This window comes from Elephantulus edwardii, unplaced genomic scaffold (genome assembly GCF_000299155.1).
Source record: "Elephantulus edwardii isolate Elephantulus edwardi_28Jun2011 unplaced genomic scaffold, EleEdw1.0 scaffold00014, whole genome shotgun sequence".
Classification (NCBI taxonomy): Eukaryota; Metazoa; Chordata; class Mammalia; order Macroscelidea; family Macroscelididae; genus Elephantulus; species Elephantulus edwardii.
Genome location: NW_006399764.1, coordinates 13,616,905 through 13,637,866, shown reverse-complemented (window position 1 = coordinate 13,637,866; position 20,962 = coordinate 13,616,905). Strand labels below are relative to the sequence as shown.

Genomic DNA, 20,962 nt, shown 5'->3' with positions numbered 1-20,962 from the left:
AAGGATTGCCTTAGTGTCTACCCCTGTAACATTTAAGGATTGCCTTAGTGTCTACCCCAGTAACATTTAAGGATTGCCTTAGTGTCTACCCCAGTAACATTTAAGGATTGCCTTAGTGTCTACCCCAGTAACATTTAAGGATTGCCTTAGTGCTTGAGTGTGAATTCCAGCTTGTATCAGCCTCCCTCAAAACCTGAAGTAGCATTCGGTTTATTACAAATATTTAGTATGAAATTTGGCTTCCCATAGCTAGAAGGATTTATTCTCCCTTGCCCAAGTTATCTGATTATCATCCTTCTATGAAGTGATTGATAAGCTCCAATGATCTTTGTTAGATTCAGAATTCCACATTAAACTTTTAGAGTATACAAAAGAAATCAAAAGAATACTTCTTACAGACTATCTCATAATTAGGCTGTTTAAGCCCTAGTGTTTAATATAATTGTTAATATTATGTGGATTAATAAGGAGTAAAATATAGCCCTTGAGATCTATTAATGAGCCTTCCAGTTACAGGTATGTTTCTGTCTCCTGACATGATCCAGGCATTGGATGATTCGCATTAATATAAAATGATTAATAATCAGAAAGAAAGATGCTTCCTTGGCATGTGGGCTCACATTTGGCTGATGCTTTGCTCTTCCAGGCTACCAGCTGACTTCTGCTGAATGTTACGACCTTCGAAGCAACCGCATGGTTGCTGACCAATACTGTCACTATTACCCAGAGAACGTCAAGCCCAAGCCCAAGCTGCAGGAGTGCAATCTGGATCCTTGCCCAGCCAGGTCAGTCAGATTTACTCACTCTTAACTATTAACCAAGTTCCAAATTAGCTTTTTCAGGAAAACGTTGCTTATATTAAAAATTTTTAAAAAATAAATATAAGAATTGCTCTCCAGTGTCTCTTCCTAATCACATGTAATTAGAACCCATGCCCCTTGCTTTTTCCACTGTATGATGCCTGATCTGGATGGGGGTGGTGGTTGTAAGATCAGGGTGTGCATATTTGTTCTCTATTTTTCAAGCAGCATGTGAAGCACTCTTCAGAGTCATTTTCTAATTTTTCATACAAATGATTTGGTTCTCTTCTTAGTAAAGTGCAGACCAGTGAACTATGCCATGCTCTTAATCAGTATGGTAGCATGGTATTCTCAGGATTTTTACCTGTTAGCCAATCAGTGCCATGATCAGAATAGACTATATTTTAGGGTCCCAGGTGAGCCGTGCTAGCCTGCAGGTATTTTACATTTAATGAACTCAATCACAGCCAGTCTAGAATAGTCATGCTACGCTTGCAGATACAGCTTTTGTTAAAGAGGACACAGGATTTATTTGCAGTAGTAGTCAGATCTTTCTTAAAGGGTTTTCAAATGAAGAACTGTAAAGAGATACTCTCACATGTAACTTTGCTTTTTGGAAACGATAATTCATCTGCAGATTATTTGCTGCTGCTGCTGCAATATTTCAAATGATGAGTAGTCATGGAAATACAGGACAAGAGTCTTTTCATATTCATGATATTTACTCCGGAGTTACCACACTACTAGGGGATGCAATTTAGTAACTTGGCTTACTCATCCTCAACTTCTAATGAGAAAACTCTACCGTTATAGAAATACTCATGAATGACAAGAGATTTAGGATCCTTTTTCAAAACTCTTGAATTTATGAGAAATAACTCCATGCTGATTATTAAGGCCACCAGACAATAATTATTCATACATAAAAGCAAGGCTCTGAATAGTTCAAATACTTCAAAAACAATATGGATATAAATCAGCCTATCTTTGTAAGAAATGCAATATTACTTTGGGTTTTGTTCTATTACCTTTTTTAAAATAAACAACTTCTGGTGCTTCTTCTGCCCTATGTCCACATATTGTAAATTCTACATGTAATGTGAAATTGTTCCAGACTCGTTAACTCCCAAGCACCATATTCCTAACTAGAATGTGAATTCAGAATAACAAGATTTCAATAAGGAAGCAGAAAAAGATATTTTCTAGCCATAAAATTTAGATGAAATTTCATTTGGCTTCATATTATACTAGACGATTCTGTATTAAAATTGGGTTTAGTATAGAACTGAATGAGGTGTCAACATTTTGCTTGGATTGCTTTTGTTTTGGAAACATTCAGAGTTGGAAGTATTTTTAGCCAAGATAATTATAGTCTGTGCTATTCACCCCTATTACAAAAGCTTTTTACTCATTAGGTTTAGCTGTCCATACCTGTAAGAGCAAGACCCGTGTGTGACAAGCACAGTTACCTTGATTCAGACACACCGACTCACTCATAGACTTTGAAGGTCTTCCACATCCTTCCATGTAAATGTATGTGTGTTTCTTGGCAAAAAAGAGACTCATTTGCCATAAGTCTAAAAAATTTCCTCTGAATGAAAGAAATTTCAGTGACAAGGCACCCATGCAAGAGTTTTAAAGTCAAAGCCTTTTGTTGATTTTAAGGGGAGAAAAAATCAATAATAAGAAACAAATACTTCTTTTTCCCTTCTGATCTTTATCCACTCTCTCAAGTTGGCTTAACTGTTATTACATAGTTTTCATTATCCAAAAGCTAAAGGCCAGAGAAAAATCTGTTTGTGCAATTTATGCTTTTTCTGTGCCCTATGTTATTTTTAAAAATCTGATACAGCACATGCATAAATGTTAGGACAGGTGGCTCCTTCAAATTAAGAAAAGTGGGAAAAGGGTAAAGGAAAAAAGTCAGAGGTAAATGTCAGGAAGCTGCTCATTTATCGAAGAGGTAATTAAACAAAGCTGTAAAAATTAGTGTTTACAGCTAGGAAATGGGCAAAATACTTAAGTAGATTTGGTTCTTTGAGGCTATGCTACTTCAGGATTTCTGTGAAAATCATTGTATTCAATTTCATATATGAACATAAAGTGACTCTTCTGAAATCAAGGGAGAATCAAAAGTTACTGTCAGTGAAAAGCAGATGGAAGGGTCTCTAACGTACAACTACCCTCCCATTAGATGTGGAATAATCAAATCCTCAAGAGATTGTTCTCTAACTACTAGTTTAATTTTCTAATCACAGAATTAAGAGTGACACATGATATTAAGCCAGGGCTTTTGTGTACAAAACTTAAAACACACTCTCTCTCTCTCTCTCTCTCTCTCTCTCTCACACACACACACACACACACAAACACAGAGGGGTATTTTACTGGTAATGTAATATTTTCCCCTCTCATTTCAAAAGCAACTTGTTACCTAGCCATTGAGATGCTTTTTTATCATTTCCTAACAGAGTAGTGGCCTGCTGTATATTATTTAGAGGAATAATCTCTTTCAGGATTGCCAAATAAGTGTATTTCCAGTAAAACAGAGATGTCCCGTTGATAGCAAAAAAGAGCACTAAATCATTCCGTTTCTCTCCCTAGCTTATTGTTTTGCTTCTCTGGGCTTTGGTTTTCTCATCCGCTAGTTGGGAGTGTGAAGGAGAGGTATTACTTTAAACTGGTGATATGCATATTTCTTCTTATACAGTAAATTGTTCAACAGAGTTGATTCCTTTTATTTCATTTTATGGGTTTTAAAGTATTTTTAAACAAAGGTCCATGAAAAACAAGGTATTAAAATATATGAAACAACTATTTTTTCAAAATTATTTAAATGATAAACATTTTTGTAGCAATTTTTAAAAGGCAATATCATTGTTAGGTGCTTTGGAGTTGACTATAACTCCTAGTGACCCTATGAACAATGGATAAATACTTCATGTAATAGCTCTCATAATTAAGTCTTTTCTTTGACTGTTAACTGATAAATATGTGCCAAAAGATTGACAAGATGAGCTAATAAAAAAATGTTACTTGTAACTGCTCTTCTGTGATAAGAAATTGGTTACTTTTACACAACCAATACAAAACCAGAAAAATTGAACGCGAAGACCATTATTCCTGACAGCTAGTTTTTATATTGACCAAAATAGTTGTCTTGGTCTAGAATGAGTCAATATGATGGATTTGAAGTTAGGATCTTAATAGTATCATCAATAATAATTTCATACAATTAAGAGCCTTTCAATGATCAAAACATTTAGAAATAATTTCTTATAATTGTATCCATGGCTCCTTCCAACCTCTGCCTTATGGCTGTATGTATCAGTAGTTGTTTTAGTTTTAGGAAGTAAAATATAACTTCCTATGTACATACACTATTTCTTGAAATTGTGTTGACTCAAGAATGGTCTTGAAGGTAGGCACAGGAAGCCAGTGACAGAGAGGCATCTCTAAAATATCTGAGTCCTTACCAGCTGCCCTATTTTTCTTTCTCATTCTTCTTTTTGTTTCTCCTGTCTTTAGGAATCTCTGGTAGCCTAGTGTGCAAGGACTTGTGCCTTGTGCAAACCGCAGGTGGTTCTAATCCACCAGCTGTTCTGAAAGAGAAAGATGGGAAATCTCAGCTCTTGTGATTTACAGTCTTTGGAGAGTCTGCTATAAGTTGACTCGGGCTGACTAGGTGGCAATGAGTTTTGAGTTCTTTCTCTCATTTTTGTCACTGTTGTTCCTTATTTACTTTTCCTCTAATTCTCTTCCTTTTCCCTCTTTTTTTCTACTCACCACCAACATCCCATTGCTGCCATCATTGCGTATTAGTTAATTTTGCAGTATCTTTTCTAAATATTTTTTAATTTTAAATTTATTTTCATCAAAATTTACAGACTTAGGGTTTTCAGTCATTCATTGTTGCACTTTTCTCCCTGCTTACCCCTCCCCCCCAATTCACTTTCCTTTTTGAAAAGTAAAAGAAAAATTCTTTCATTGTTATGCAATCTTTCCCTCCTAGTCCACTCCACTATGCTACCTTTGTTCTGGACTCCTGTCATAACAATAATATCTAATCATGTCAGCCCTCTTTTATAACAGTGGCGTTGTGCCATATTTATCTTTTTGTGACTGAGATATTTCACTCAGCATAATGTCCTCCAGGGTCACCCATTTTGTGTAATATTTCATGAGTTCCTTGTTCCTCAATGCAGCGTAGTGTTCTATTGTGCGAATATACCACTGTCTCTCTAGCCATTCATTTGTTGATGGGTAAATAATTTTTTCTTTTTCTTTCTTGATTCCAAATGCTAATATGGAAATATTGATAAGTTATATACCTTTTATGAAAACCATGAAAATCACTACTAATCCCCAATACCCACAGATGTCTACTGTTGCCATTTTGAATGTATTTCTCTCCAGTCTTGTCTAAAACTGTTGCCACAGAGGAATTCCTAAACCACATACAAGCAGTCGTTTGGGATTCTGTGAATTAGACTTCCTGGTTTCCACTCATCCAAAGCCAGCCTGAGTGTCCATGACACTTGGGGACTTGTCACTTGGTGGAGCTGTAATTTACTCACTTGTGTGTAACTGACTGCCCTGCAATTTCGTCCCATGAGGATTTTGTGGCTCTTGCTGTGATTTGTGTGTACTACTAAAATACTTTTTTTTTAGCCAAAATTGGGCTCAGGAAGGAACTAGAATGCTTATGAAGGAAGAGAAACACACGAAATCTAAACATTTTATTACATTTACCTAAAATTGGGAAAGCTTCTCATTGGCCACTAAGAGCTGCAATGACACTCTATTTTATGATCTATTCAAATTTGTAGCCTCAGCTTAGGTGTTTCTAGAAGTCCAGAGAGAGCCTTCATGTCCAGAGACAGCCTTCATGTCTAGATTATCTACTGCTCTTCACCTTGTTTTTTGGCTTCATTCACTTAACATTCTAGCCTGAGTTCCTTCCTAGGAAGAGAGCTAGTCAAACATAACCTTCCTTGTGCCTGCAAAGCAGTAAGCATAAATGTATAGCATCCTGTCTTAAATTGTTGTTGTTAGGTGCTGTCGATTGGTAGATGACTCACAGTGACCCTAAGAATGAAAGACCTGAGCACTGTTCATAGAGTTTCCGGAGTCAAGCTATTACCAAAGTGGATGCCACTCCTACTTCCAAAGTTGTTTTCATCGGGAAGCTCCACCAAACACTATCCACCGTGGATAACCATCACATTTGGCACATGAGTGTCACAGTGTTTAGGATCACAGCAACCATGAATTGAATTAGGGACTTTAAAAGGAAAAAAATTATATAATGCCTGTTGTTTTATGCAGTGTTTTTCATTGTCTTTGCCTTGAGGTTAAAGGGTCAACTGCATTACATGATCAAAAGTCTCAAAAGTGTATGCATTTGGTTCAGTAACAACTAAAAAGATATCCTTTCAGTGCAGCTAGGGAGCGCTGGTGGCTTAGTGGTAAGGCATTGCATTGCCAACACAAAAGTTCAAATCCACTTTCCATTATTCAAATCCACCAGTTGCTGTGCAGGAGAAAGTCTCCTCCTGTGTGGTTTACTCCCTCTCAAAACCTGCTAGAGGCTAAACTCTGAGTCCGTTCCAATTTGACAGGGTGATCTAACGGTGTAGACCGTTGGGCACTGCATTGCTAACCGAAAGGTGATTCCTCTCTGGTGGTTTAAATCTATGAGCTGCTCCCCAGGAGAAAGATGGGCAGTCTCCTCCTGTACCATTTCCAGCTTCCAAACCTCCACTGAAGGAACAGCTCAGAACTGATTCTGACTCAATGGTACTGAGTTGACTTCTGTTGAAAAACATCTAATGTTTTCAGAGAAGCATTATAGATCCTTTATGCTACATTATAAATGATCAGTCAGAATTTCCACCCTTGACATTATGTATCTTACTCTCTGAGTATTTGTTACAGGACTTCAAAGGTTGTCTAAGGCCTGTTGTCTAAGACACTGTTGGTGAGGAGATAAGAGAATCACCTTTCCAGATGTTTTTGGCTCAAAGATCAAGCCTTGCCTCCAAGGCAGTAATGAAGGGGGCTAAAATTGGCAAGGGTGGGACAAGTGAGAAAGGATTTCATTCATCACACCATAATGGTCACAGATATTAGCAAACAAATCTGTTTCAAGTTGAAACTACATCCAGATTTCTCCTTCCAGCAAAGAATTGAAAGCAAAACCCTGAATGAATGCCACAACTTGTATACAGCATTCCGCAATTCTTAATGAGTTTAAATAATATGTTTAGGTTCCCTCCCCCCCTTTATTGTCCAGTTCCATATAGTTTTCCTTTAAATTACAAAAATTATCCCTGGCCATGAATCAAAATTGTGGACAGAATCCCAGCATTTATTTGTATTGCTATTTTAAAGAAACACTCTTTGCATAATCGCACAGATATGATTATGTGATAGCGCGTGGAGCAGGTTTGCAGGAATCTGGATTCTCACCCTAACTTGGTGGTCAACATATCCAACAGCAAAACAACCCGGTGGTTACGAGTGGGAACATTGGAGTAAAATGGTCTGATAGAATCGCCTTTGTCAAATTGCTTATTCTCACCAAGCCCCATTTTTTTTCCCATGTTAGGATAATAACAGTACTTACCTCATAGAGTTGTCATCAAGCATAAATGGTGCCATACATTCAAAATGATTAGCAGAATCTGTAACACATGATAAGCTGTCAATACGTGCCAAGTATTACAGCTGTTACGGTGGCAATTATGATTATAAGAAGGTTCGTGTTGCTTTCCTCAAAGCTCTCAACTCCCACACAATTAGCTTTTTCATACAAGAACGAACAAGCAGAACTCTTTTGTTCTACGTAGATCTAGAAAAGTTAGTACCATGCTTCCTATTTTAGCAGCAGGAGACACGTAAACCTAAGAATATAGCCTCATGCAAATGAATAACATTTATCAGATCTTTTTAACATGTAATGACCTTGAGAGATTTAGAAAATTAGCCTGTCCTAAGATTTCAGTTTCTGGTTGTCTGATACCACCACTGAGCTGTCTATGAGGCATGACTGTTTAATTCACTGCAATGGAATTTATGCATATGCGTTTCCCAAAAAAGGGAGACTCGACGTAGATCCTAAGAAATGGTTGATATATTTACCATCAAGGAATGACAGTATTTTTTTTCAGTCAGCCATGAAAGTTTATTTATTTTATTACAGTATTTAATTTGTTTTATTACAGCATGTAAAATGAGTTTTAAAAGTCACAATTTCCTTCCTTTTGATCAACTTAGTGGCTTGCTCATGTAAGCAATTCATGAGTGAACAGTAAATGCAACCACCATAAAAAATTCCATCCCATGTTTTTATATTATTTTTAATAATTAAGTGAAGTAGTGTCCTGATGCCTTTTAGATGTTATGATAGTAAGTACCCTGACCAAATTTATAGATGGGCCCTATGTCATCTGATAATCAATTCTATCTCAGTTCTACCCATTCACACATGGCTAAAACTATAATCACTTCTTCTATTTTAAATCTTATAATACTTGGTTATACAAGTCTTATAAATTTCTTGTGAGCTACTGAAATAATGATTGTCATCATCCTAATTTAAATTCAATCTGTTTGTAATCATGTGACTTTACTAGCTAAATAGCTTCTAGATGTAACCATAGGCCTGAGTTTTGCAACCTGTAACATAAATATAATATTCCTGCCCTGGAGTAGCTCTGAGGATTAAGTGAGAAAATGCTAATAAGGCTCCTAATAAGGTGCTCCTGTAAGAACTGACAACTCTTAATAAATTGAGAATCAAACAGGCAGTAGGACTTGCCACACACCAGTTGTATTTGAAGTTTACAAAGTGCTTTCACATCATTCAGCTGTTATCTCAGTTGGGTTTTTCTATGTCTAGAAGCATATCGGGAAAGATTATCATCCGTATTTTACAGATGGGGGGAAAAACCCCTGAAACCCAGACAGGTTGACTTGCCTTGAGTTGAAACCCATCCTAAGTTCCCTCGGCCAGCAGAACCTCTGACCACATCAGTGTGGAGTTTGGTGATCTGGATCTTGTAACTGACCGCATGCCGAGGGAAGGCAAACTTTTTTGAGTCCCCTGCAAATACTGAATTAAGTCTGTGATCCAGAACTTAGGACCCTACAAGTAAAAGGGAAAAGGCCTATTTTTTTACAGTTTATGAGAAGTATTAACACCACTATTTAAGGCAGTTCAGAAATGTCATTCGTTAATGTCAAGAACAGTTAACCACAAAAATGTAGATGTGGGCAGGTTTTAAAATTTTGGGACAAATGATCAAGATCTCTCCAGTAGTTAGTATTTCTAAGTAGAGTATTACTAGTAGTACTAACTAGAGCTTGTATGTGGGGGGAACAAAACAAACAAACAAACAAAACAAAACAAAAACCCAAAACACCCAACCTTTTAGACCCAGACAGTGAAGCAAGATATCTTTGGATGTGGTTCTAATGTAACTGGGGTAAATTAATGTTACCTCTCATTTATTATGGTTTTTTTTAAAAAAAAAAATCATTGTGACCTGTTTATAAAACACTTTAGCATTTGTAGAATCACAGCCTGCTTCTTTCAATAGTAGAGGAAATTTCTGTGGGTTTTTGGAGGAGCTCTGGTGGCCTAGTGATAATAAACTGCACTACAACCCCAAAGGCACATGGTTCAAATCCACCAATTGTTATACAGGAGAAGGATGGGTAATCAGGCTTCTTCTGTGCTTTTTACTGTCTCTAAAAATCTGCTGGAGGGTCAGCTATGAGTCGGTTCCGACTTGATGGCACATAAATACAAAAACAACTATGTTTTCTTAAATTCACCAGTGCTCAAGTAGGAGATAATTTGAGATAATCATCACATTTTGCGATTTATTTTTCACTCTGTCTTGCATTGATCACTGAGTTCTACTCTCAGTAACTAGTAGAAAAGGAACAGGAGACAAGAATGAATTTGATAATGAAGTTCTAAGAACTCATTGTTACTTTGTATTACAAGTCAATTGTAAGAGCAAAACAAATGGTCAGCTGTGACAAACTCAAAGTGACACAAAAGGAGATGTAAAGGGGGCCTTTCTGTCCATCTCCCAACGTCTCCAATGTCTTGCTTTCATTATATCATGGTCCTTTGTACACTGCCATTCAGGAAAGACAAAGGAATTGTGTACCTTCCAGCTTTTTATCGCCTCTTCCCTGTGCATTCTCTAAGGTTGCTTAAGAAGCTGGTCTTTTGCCCTGAAATTGTCTTGGGAAGATAAAGTATCACTTCTATGCCTTCCATCTCCCATCCCTTCACACACTGAAGTTTTATTGAATAACTCTCTGGTGCCAAGTTCTGTCTGAATGCCATGGGAAAGACAAAAATGAATTAAATAGAGTGTGGGCTTCAACACCATCTATGGGGTCAATTATACATAAAGCAGTATGATATCTAAGAGAGTCATGACAGACAAAAAAAATTAAAACTTTTTTTAAAAACTTCATTTGCTATCTCTGGGAGCTTCTCAGTGGATGAGATCCAGAGTCAACCCAAGAAAGCTAGAGATACAGTTACCATTAAGTTATATTACCTTTCACTGACTCATCTTAACCAATCACTGCTGACTGCCAGGAAGCTTCTTCAAGTCCCAAGCCATCTTTCCGCACGGGCTGTCCTCTCACAAAGACTGCAGAACTAGAGAAAAGGAATGAGATAGAACTAAAGAGTTTCCCAGTGACAGTTTATTTGGAATTTCCTTCCCTCCTTTTCCTATTTTATTACTTGGGCTTTCTTGATATGTTCTTGTTTTAATTCTCAGTATTTATTCTATTGCTCATGTTTGCATCTGTATTTTGCATGCAGTGACTTTTAACTCACGACCTGAGTGCAGGGCACTGTGCTAAAAGATGCAGTCAGGGAAAAATATGGGATTATGCCTCACTGTGTTAAAGAAAAGCGTGTACATGGTTGGAAGTTACTACATAAGGTAAAAGTGATGACAGGAAGTTAGCAAGATCTGAGTGTTGGAGAGACTGAGAATTTCTGGCTAGATAATGAGAGAAAATAAGGAAGGGCTTTCAGAATGTATCACTGACTCAAATTCATCTGAGCATTATGGGCCCTATAGAACCACCTAGGGGTTTTGACTTGGAAGCAGTGGGTAAACTGGATTAAAGGAGACCACAGCTGCAGGCTGAAATCTGCTAGAAGATAGTTGCAGAAAGGACCAAACTTGGGTCAGGAGGAGATATATTCAGTGAGGATGCTTTTACAGAAGTGGCAACTGGTAGACCCGAGCATCTGAAAGGAGAGAAAGAAAAGCACGTAGTTGGTAATGCTGAGAGAGTGGCAGTGGCCAGGACGTTAATGATGATCACAGGAAAAGAAGCAGTTTGGAGGGATTGTATAACAATGATAATTTTTATTTTACTTTTCAAAGAGAAGAACGAACTGGGGGGAGGGGTGGGCAGGCAGAAAAATGCAACAATCAATGAATGGAAATCCAAAGTCTCTGGAAATTTTCATTAAAATTAATAATAATAATAATAAACTGTATTTAAAAAAGAAGCCGTTTGTAGAGGAAGGTCAGGAATTGTAAGGGACCTAGGGAACTTTAAAAAGCCACTAGACATGCATCTGTGAGACGAGCAGAATGAAGATTTGTAGAAGAGGCAAGTGGTCGGGAGGTATTTGCTTAGAGAAGGTAGTTGGAACCATGAAAGGGGCGCCTTCTGTTTGCTTTTTATTCACACACACACACACATGCACACACACTGCCCCTGGAGTAAGTTGCATTCACATCTTCCTTCTAGAGAGCTCACGTGCCGTGTAAAGTCCACTGTGCAAGAGGCAGCCTGAGTCCTCTTGACTTCGAGAGTCTTCTCTAAAGGAAAGTCTTTGAAAGGACTGTCTAAGACTATTTTATCCCAATGATCCTTATGTAACACAAGCAATTTGAGGAAGTAGCTTCATTTTATCCAGTTGCATTGTGTTCCAAATGTTTCTTAGGCATTAAGGTTTTAAGTTTTCTCTCACTGAAATATTCTTATATTGTGATTGTAAAAGATAATTTATCATAGATAACTTCAGAAATAGAAAAACAAAAGAAGAAAGCAAACTAATACCCATAATATGATAACATCAAATACCAGAAGTTACCTGCTGTTACTGTTGGGCCTTTTCTAATATATACATGTCTGTTTGCAATATATACAAATATACTGATGTGTTCATATATACATATATCTATATACATGTTTTTAAAAAATGATCTATAAATTGCCTTGGCATTGAAAATCATATTGTGCTTTCTATTTTGTTTTTATTTTCTCATTTGAGCACGTTCCCATGCCATTAAATGATTCACTAATCTTCATTTTTATGCACTGCATATTTCTTTATACAGGCTTTCCCTAACATGCAAGCATTCTCCTACACTGAGCAAGGTAATGTTGTGCTTTGAGAGGGGATGGGATGTCTTTCTGTCCCCTCTTAATAAACTTAAATTTTCACATTAAACAAGCTTACTCTGCAGCAGTCACTGCCTTTTCCTCACCTTTTCTTCCCACCACTCCCCTAAGACCCCCCATCAAGACGGATTGCCACAGAGCCTGTGGTGATGGACTCCAGTGTGTGAGGGATAGAGAGGAAAGCATAGGACAGGACAGGATTCAGATCTCTTGTTCACAGGGTCACTCTGAGTATACTTAGTGGCACCTCACAACAGCTCTTCCAATGATGGGCCTTCTGGTGGAGTCAGGTCACCACACTGCTTAAGAAGTGCTGGAGTAATAGGGAGCTCTGGTGGGCATGTGGCAAGAAGTAGCACTATAATTCCAGAGGTACACAGTTCCAGTCCACCAGATGCTGTGCTGGAGAAGGAGGGACATTCTCCTGTACCAGTCAGATCCGATTTGACGGTACACACACAAAATAATAATATAAAAGAAACTAATAATAATAAAAAAATAAAGAAGTGCTGGAGTAATAAGGAGGGCCAAGGCAACAGAAAATTAGTGGGTTTTCTTGCAAATCAGTGGTTTCTTTTCTCTTTTCTTTCCCTCTTATATTTCTTTCCTACTAAGAGGTGCAATACTTAAGCACTGAAGTGCCAACTCAGATGACAGTGACTTGAACCCACCAGGGGCTCCATAGGGGGGAAAATGCAGCAGTCTGTTCCCATAAAGATTACGGCTTTAGAAACCCTGTGAGACATTCTGGGAATCAACACAGCATTGGGTGTTTTGCTGTTCTTCTGTTTTGTCCTCTGGGTCACTATGAGCATCCATCCTGTAGTGATGAAAATCGACTGGACAATGAGTTCGTTTTTTATGACTCCTCATATTATAAAGCCTATGAGCAGCGTGCCCATATTCACACACATTCAAATGGAGACCTCAGCACAGGAAGAATTCCTCAAAATCTCTACATGACATCCTCCTTCACCATTCTTTGAGCTATCCAGTTAGCTTAAGAAAAGAACAAAACGTCTTAAAGGTAAGCAGTAGGAAATTAGGTCCAGGTAGGGTTTCCTTCCCCGCTTTGACAGTGGAGCGAAAGGCCAGGGCCGTGGCATGAGCCCCAGGAGAGAGCAGGGCCCCTGCACACAGATCTGCATTAGCAGGATTGGACAAAGTACCATTGTTTTGCTATCTCTCTGTTTTCACAGGTGCCGTAGAGTCATTTTACGAGTCTTCACCATGACCTGTGCCATAGAAAGACAAACATACCTGTAGTTTTGCTTAATTCACACTTAAAACTTCTTGTTCAAACAAAAACACAGTTTCTAAATCAGTCCAAAGCAAACCCCAGTGTCTTGAATTCTATATCATCTCCTCTTTTATTTTTCTCCTTCTTTTCTAGTTTGTTTCCTTCAAAGTTCCATCTCCATTTTAAATGCTAAATAAATGGTAAATAAATAGCCAGGACCAGCAGTAGCTCAATTGAATATTGAAGATGACAAACTATAGGGTGAAGTTTTTAGAAGACAATGCATTTGATATGTGTTTGTGCATTTAGAAACTGATGTCAGCAGACTGAAATAAAATAGAATAAAAGTTCAAACGTATTTGTTCTTTAAGTACTGTATGTAGATTGCAAGTGCATGTCCAAAATTATTGGAAGAGTTTTGGAAGTTTGACACTCTTTTAAATATAATTCTTAAACTCCCTTACTTAATAGATGTAAGAAATAGTTTAAAAGAGTCATATGATTCTAATAGAAAGAAAATCAGCCTTATCGAATTTCCTATCAGAAGAAAGGAGGAGAGAATAGAAAGTTTCTCTGATTCTGAAAGCAGGCAGGACCATTTAACGTCACATTCTCTTTTTTTCTTGTGGTGAAGAGACATAGGATTTTGAGCAGACTTAATGTCAGCGACCTATTTTGTGAACACTGCTTCTTACAATAATAAATATATGACAATTTAGTCATACAAATAAGTAAAAAAAATTATAATCTTGAAAAGTAAACAAATTAGCCAATGTTTTGTCCTTCTGTAAATAGAAATATATCTTTATAGCTTGTTTCCTATTTGCTTTCAGACAAATGTCATTGTCTCTTAACCTTTCAGTAATTTCTTCAGAAAAACTATGGAGCCCTCTTTTCCCTACCTCCTTCCTCTGTTCAAGGGAGATCTCCAGTCACGGCTAATTTTCTTTTTTCAATCTTCCTGATCCACAAAAGTGCATCTATCTCACTCTTTCTCTGGTTTTCTACCCAAGATTTTAAGTTGGCTTGCCATATAAAAGGAATATACTATGCGTTGATGGTGAGGATGTAGTGAAAACTGGTTGATTTATATATATTTAAATTTAAGTATTTTATACGCACACACACACACACATACAAACACACGCTCACATCCATGCCAGGTACCCCCCTCACTTTGCCATAAGGGTCTTCCTGTCACTGACCGGTTGCACAAGGAATATCTTCTGCCCCTGCACTTTGTCCTATGGGACTCAGGGCACCATCTGTGTACTAACTAGGCACGTGGTCTCTTGTACCATCAGAGACCAGAGGCATAAATTTTCCACACGCCAAGGGACTAGTTCTTTGCAGCAAACCAATCTTATCAATTGCAGGTATAAATGGAAATTAATAATGTAGTTAAGTATGATGTAGTAGAGTCCCAAAATCCTCTGGGGAATTGTACACAGTCACTCCACAATGACACTCCATGTAGCTCCTTGAGCTTCTCATTTCATGTGTTCAAAGAGCTCACAAGGCTTCTCAGAGCACTGGATATACTAACCACCATGACATTCCCATCCACTACAATAATAGCCCTTAACCCTATGTATCATTTCATAGTCTATAATTTTTTTCTTATGTGTATTTATTTCTTTTTTAACTGTGCTATCATTGTTAGAGTATGTAACATGCTTTTTCTGATAATTGCCAACTCTATTGAAGAGCTTCCCCTCCCCTTACAAAACATCCAAGTGGCTGCTTTCCAGGTATTAGTACAACCCTTAGATTTACCAAGGGAAGAAAGTTTTTGCTAAGACATGTTACATAGTACTGTCCATTCCAAGGTCTGTAGCTGTGCTTAAATAGCTCTCTCTTTCATCAGAAGTGAGACAGTAACAGTAATTGCTTGGTGGGCATCTGGAAGTAACATTAATAATGATGATAATAATTATGACCTCATCGGATGTATAATTTGGGGGATTAAAGAACATTTACAAGCTTATTGTGTCATATTTAATGATGAGGTGCCAAGTTTTCTTGACACCACCCTTTCCTGTGGTATTTCCTGCTTGGATCTCAGAACCAATTATACTAAGCGGTGTCCTAAGAAGTTGCCCCATTCCTAAAGCTCACGCTAATGTAAAGATATTGAACTGTTTTAGTCTTATATTTCAGAGACAATTTATAAATGTTGTTTTGCATTTGTATAAAGCAATTTGTATAATGTAATCATTTAGTGTTTGTTTTATTGTGTGTACCTTCTACTCAGAGGGTTGGCATTATTGTTCCTAACAGTGACGGATACAAGCAGATCATGCCTTATGACCTCTACCATCCCCTTCCTCGGTACGTAAATCCATCACCCTAATGCTAGAATGCTAGAATTAGTCAATCCGTCTTCTGCTGCTGCTTTGTTTTCTTTTGTTTTACGTTTCTGTGTTGCTGTGTAAAAATAACAGTAATAATAATAATGATAAGATGGTAGATGGTACCTGTTGGAATTCATCCTGAGCTCTGCTTTTTTAATAATACTGGCCTGCTCAGACACTAAGCTTGTCCTTCAAAATGCAGTTGAAGATAGGATCATATTACACTGAAGTGGACACAGTAATTCACTCTGATTGGATCCAGTGTATGGGCTTATGTTTTGTCTTTGTTTTCACACCCTTTTTCTTTTTCTGTTTCCTCTGCAATAAGACCCTAGTCATTAAAGCACTGTTGCTAACTGTTAAACAAACACTGCCTCAAGCATTATCACAATGCCCATGAACGTGGATTCCAGATGTGGTGTTGCTGTGCTTGTGAGCTTCAAGTATTCTCTTTTTACCCCGAGGACATAATAATTAGAGACCAAAAAGTCCACTCCCCCCACCCTGCACCCTATATTCTTCTTGTTCAGAACATTTGAAGAGACTTACCCCAAAATATAAAATTCCTTGGGCTGCATTTCTAAGATTTGCTTCCCAAAAAAAAAACCCCAAGAATTTTTATTGACAGCCACCAGAGGAGATATAAGCTTTTTTAAAGCTGGAGGGGGAAGGGGGATGAAAGTTCTTCAGGAATATTTTTTAAGAACTTGTTCTCTTGATTAATACGTTAATGAAAACCTGGAGATGTTAAAAATTAGATTAGCTAATGAGTGTGCAACCTGCCTCCTGGGAAGCTTCTCCACAGGTAGCAGAAATCAGAATAAGGGTGGAGTAACCACTGTGCTCAGACTTTTGCTCTACCTCCTTTTCTCATTTAGCCCGCAGGGAGTCAGCTACACTTTAAAACTGAAAGTTTGAAGCAGACCATAAATATGTGACATAATTCACACATGTTTGTTGAATCTCAAACTAGCCTCAATTGAGAATTTTCAAAACAACCAAACCAAAAAAAAATTCCAAAACCCTTATGAACCCTTATGGCCAAATAGAGGCCAGCTGAGGCCTAGTCCATCTCGCCTGTGAGGCTCCATCCTCCCAAAAATTACACCCACACATCGTGTATTTCTATGTACACAAATACGCATGTATGTGTTTGCACCTATGTGACTGCACACATGCACCTGCAGATATGTCTGTGTACATACATATGTATGGAATAGCTATATATTACTTCATTCAGTTGTTGTCGAGCCTCTACATAAAGGCATCCAGTTCTTGCCAGGGAGTTCACGGTCACCAATTCTCATGCTGGCATGGGAGAGGGGAGCATTTGGTTTACATGATGTCAAACAGGTCTCTTCTGACTCACAGTGATCCTCCGTCAGGTTTTCCCTGAGTGTAAATCTTTATAGAAGGAGGTTTCTCATCTTTCTACCATGGAGCTGCTGAGCTGGTGGATTTTCTCCTTGACCTGCGGCAGAATGCCCTGTAACGTACTGTGCCTTCAGGGCTCCTGTAGTTGAGCCAAACTGGGGTCAGAGCTTTGTTTTTACATGTTTCCACTAAGAGATTAGCTCGTGAGCTCTGTTTTTAGAACTATTTTGAGAGCGATCTTAAGCAACGTCATGATGCTTTTGCTCCATCATCAGATTGGCCTGGTCCAGAAGCAAACTTATTGAGCTTTGCATTGAGGGGGGCTATTGAGTGGAAAGTTAAAAGAAATGATTTTGTCTAAATGGTGATGTCCGTTGATTTCCATTTTTGTAACTGTTAACCAGGTTTCCTTAGAATTCCTCTAGGAACCATTGTAGCACGGTGGTTAAAGTGTTTGTCTGCCACCAATAAGTAAGCAGCTCAAAACCAACTGTTATGCAGGAGAAAAGGTGTAGCAGTCTGTTTCCATAAAGATCACCACCTTGGAAACCCTGCGGGAGCAGTTCTCTTCCATACTGTGGGGCTGCCGTGAGTCAGATCAACCTGAAAACAATAGGCGAGGATGCATGACAGCCATGTATTTCAAAGCTGGATGTCTGAGGGGAGCAGAATGAAAATGTTGTCAGAGAACCCTTTCATATATGATCTCTGTTCTTCATGTTTCTCTGGCATGGCTAATCTATCTTTGGTACACCTTGAGTTCTTATGTATTGAGATTCCCCCAACATGCCCTAAATCCTAATATTCTCTAGGACACATTAAAATGCATCTTCCTGGTGTTCGTACCATGTCCCTAAGTTCGCATTTGGCATGCTCACGCATCATCATAGAAAAGGGCAGTTATGAAGTAAGCCGACTGTGTTTCTTACCCTTTTCTCTCTGTTATGGAGCTGGTTCTAAAGTTAGATAGGCTACCTGGCTGAGAAGTCTTAGTAAATGGGAACTGTTAGAAATAATATGTTTTTATTTCACCAGAACAACTAAGGCTGAGAAATGGTTCTCAAAGGCCAGCAACATACAGGTCAAGCCACAGAGTTTGACTTAAATTGTTTAACTGGGTGTAAGACTGCAAGTGTGGATACAAACAGTCCACACGTTTTCAGATTTCTGTTTCTTGCTTTCAGTTTTTGCTGGAACACGTATCTGGCCTCTGCTCCAAAGAGGATAGCCTGATGAATGCTCTTTACTCAGAGTTAATATGTATCATTTTTTCACATCCTTCTTAATTTGGGAAATGTTTTACATTTTAATTGAAGTGAACATTATGCATTTAAAAAAAAATTAAAAGCCAAAGGAGATGAACTATGGGATATAGGAATGAATCCTTGTGCTGTCCAGGGCAAATTTCTTAGATGTATTTTTGTTTATTCCAAACACATTCCTAATCACTGTGCTGAGATATCCTAATTGAAACCTTTCCTCAACCAATTATTGTCATACTTTCCTCAAAATCCCACATAATGCTGTTATTACACAAGGATTCATGTGCTAATTTTCACATACAGAGCTGCAGTTATATGCTGGAAACCATCCCATAAATTCTTAAAATAATATTACCATCATCAGTCTGTGATCTCTGAAAAAGACTAAGAAGGGTACTTATTACTGTTTCTGAAATTATACTTTGAACCACATCCAAGTGTTGAGACAGAAAATAATTCTATCTTTAAAAGGAGTCATGTTTGGGATATTAGAGTACCAACTGGAATATGTGATTTTTCTACAGCCTTACTAAAGTTCTAAATATTTCAATATACATTCAAAAGCATTTCCCACTTAACTGCCAGATGACATTAAATTGTATTAAGAATTTACTTATTCAGCTTATGTTCAGTCTGGATCAGGCTATGAGGAGACAAATAAGAATTGGTTTACCCCATTGGGAAAGAGGTTCTCTGTAGATGGCTCCGTTCTCCTGAAAAGGGCCAAAAATCACCCAAGGGCTAGACAGAGAGGACCCCAGTTTCCCCATAATAACATGTTCTTCTGCATCTCCTGGGGAAATTTGCATAAGAGAACTTGATGTTTGGCAGCATGTCTAAGCTGTTGGCAGTAGAAGTAATATATGTTGCTGTTACTTCAATACTACACAGGAAAAAATCCCTGTAATTTAGTAAGATGCATTATTCAGCCTCAAACATAAGAAAAATCAAGTTCATATGTATATAAAGACCTACCTATAAAATAATGTCTCCATAGTATGCCTATTCAACAGAACAGAACAGAACGTCCCATAGAGTCAACGTCCCAAAGCTCTCATCTTTACAGATGTCGACTGCCACACGGTTCTCCCTTGGAATGACTGGTTGGTCCCAACTACTGACCTTTTTTATACGTAGCCTAGCACTTAACCACTGCATAACCAGGACTCTTTTCAAACTCTTCAAGTGGATCAACTTGTTAACATGTTACTTCTTCATAATTGAAATTATATCTCTCCTAATTCTCAGAGAAATCTTAAATCTCAATAAGCCAAGAACTGTGTATATTAGAAAGAAAACTTGGAGTCATTTGGGTTCATTTTTTCTGTTTTTAGAAATTCTATGTTCTCTAAGTCTACAGAGAGAGATTGAGAGAGGGAAAAGAATTGAGCTAAAATATCTCTCTGGCCCTGATCCCAAATGATTCAAGGCTGTGGAAAGCTCTGAAAAATCATTGGAATTCTCTTCAGTGTTACTGACAATAACCTTACTGAACTGGATCTTTAAATTCAGATGTCATCAGCCTTCTAACCCAAGCCAAACATATCCACAGTTCCAGGAGTTCTTTATTGTGGGAAAACTCTTAGCATCCCTCAACAACTAGGGAATAAATAAGATAATGCATCCATTCACACTTCTGTTTCACAGATTGAGGGTGGGACTGAGTGAACTTCAGAATGGTGTTGAGTCCATACAACCCCAAAGTTGATGGTTACAGTAGCAAGAGAGGAGAGAGAAGGGATGCCTTGTTGGTGTTGACCTTTTATTGATTTCTCATGTAAAAACATATGCAAAAGTTAAGGAAGGGAGCATTATATTAAAAATAAAAAGCACCAACCCAGTTACAGTTTAGTCTTCTCATAGATACTTGTTCAACTTTAGGTTTGTTTCTGGTTGGGGGGGGTTGGTTTTTGTGTGTGTGTGTTTTTAAAGGCATTGAAGCTATATGATGAAAACAACACAATAGCCTTCTTTTTGAGTAGGCTACAGATAATCTGTGGAGGGCTCTTTAAAAAAAAAAATTAACAGTGTGGAGCTTCACAGTTCACAAAGTGCTTGTGCCAATGGTGAGCCTTCTTTCTTACTCATCAGATGTCAGGGAGTAGGTAGATGGCCTCTGGTTCTGCAGACCATGGGCACTCAGAGCCTGATTATTCCCATCAGGCGCTGGGAACGGGGTTGGTCTGAAGGACGCTGAGGAGGTTGGCAATGTGCATGTCTACCCTGATGACTCCGCCTTGCTTCTGTAGGTGGGAGGCCACCCCGTGGACCGCGTGCTCCTCCTCGTGTGGGGGGGGCATCCAGAGCCGGGCAGTTTCCTGTGTGGAGGAGGACATCCAGGGGCATGTCACTTCAGTGGAAGAGTGGAAATGCATGTACACCCCTAAGATGCCCATCGTGCAGCCCTGCAACATTTTTGACTGCCCTAAATGGCTGGCACAGGAGTGGTCTCCGGTAACTGTGCCT

The 20,962-nt window shown here is 38.3% G+C and overlaps 1 protein-coding gene across 1 annotated transcript in view; it reads left to right on the top strand.

Moving 5' to 3' along the window:
* Positions 1-20,962, top strand: part of ADAMTSL1 (ADAMTS-like 1) — a 431,835-nt gene that overhangs the window by 181,814 nt on the left and 229,059 nt on the right. Inside the window, exons 9-11 of the mRNA XM_006881351.1 lie at positions 647-785; positions 15,787-15,837; positions 20,746-20,950. Of these exons, the coding sequence (XP_006881413.1) occupies positions 647-785; positions 15,787-15,837; positions 20,746-20,950 (395 nt within the window). The remainder of the gene's footprint in view (positions 1-646; positions 786-15,786; positions 15,838-20,745; positions 20,951-20,962) is intronic.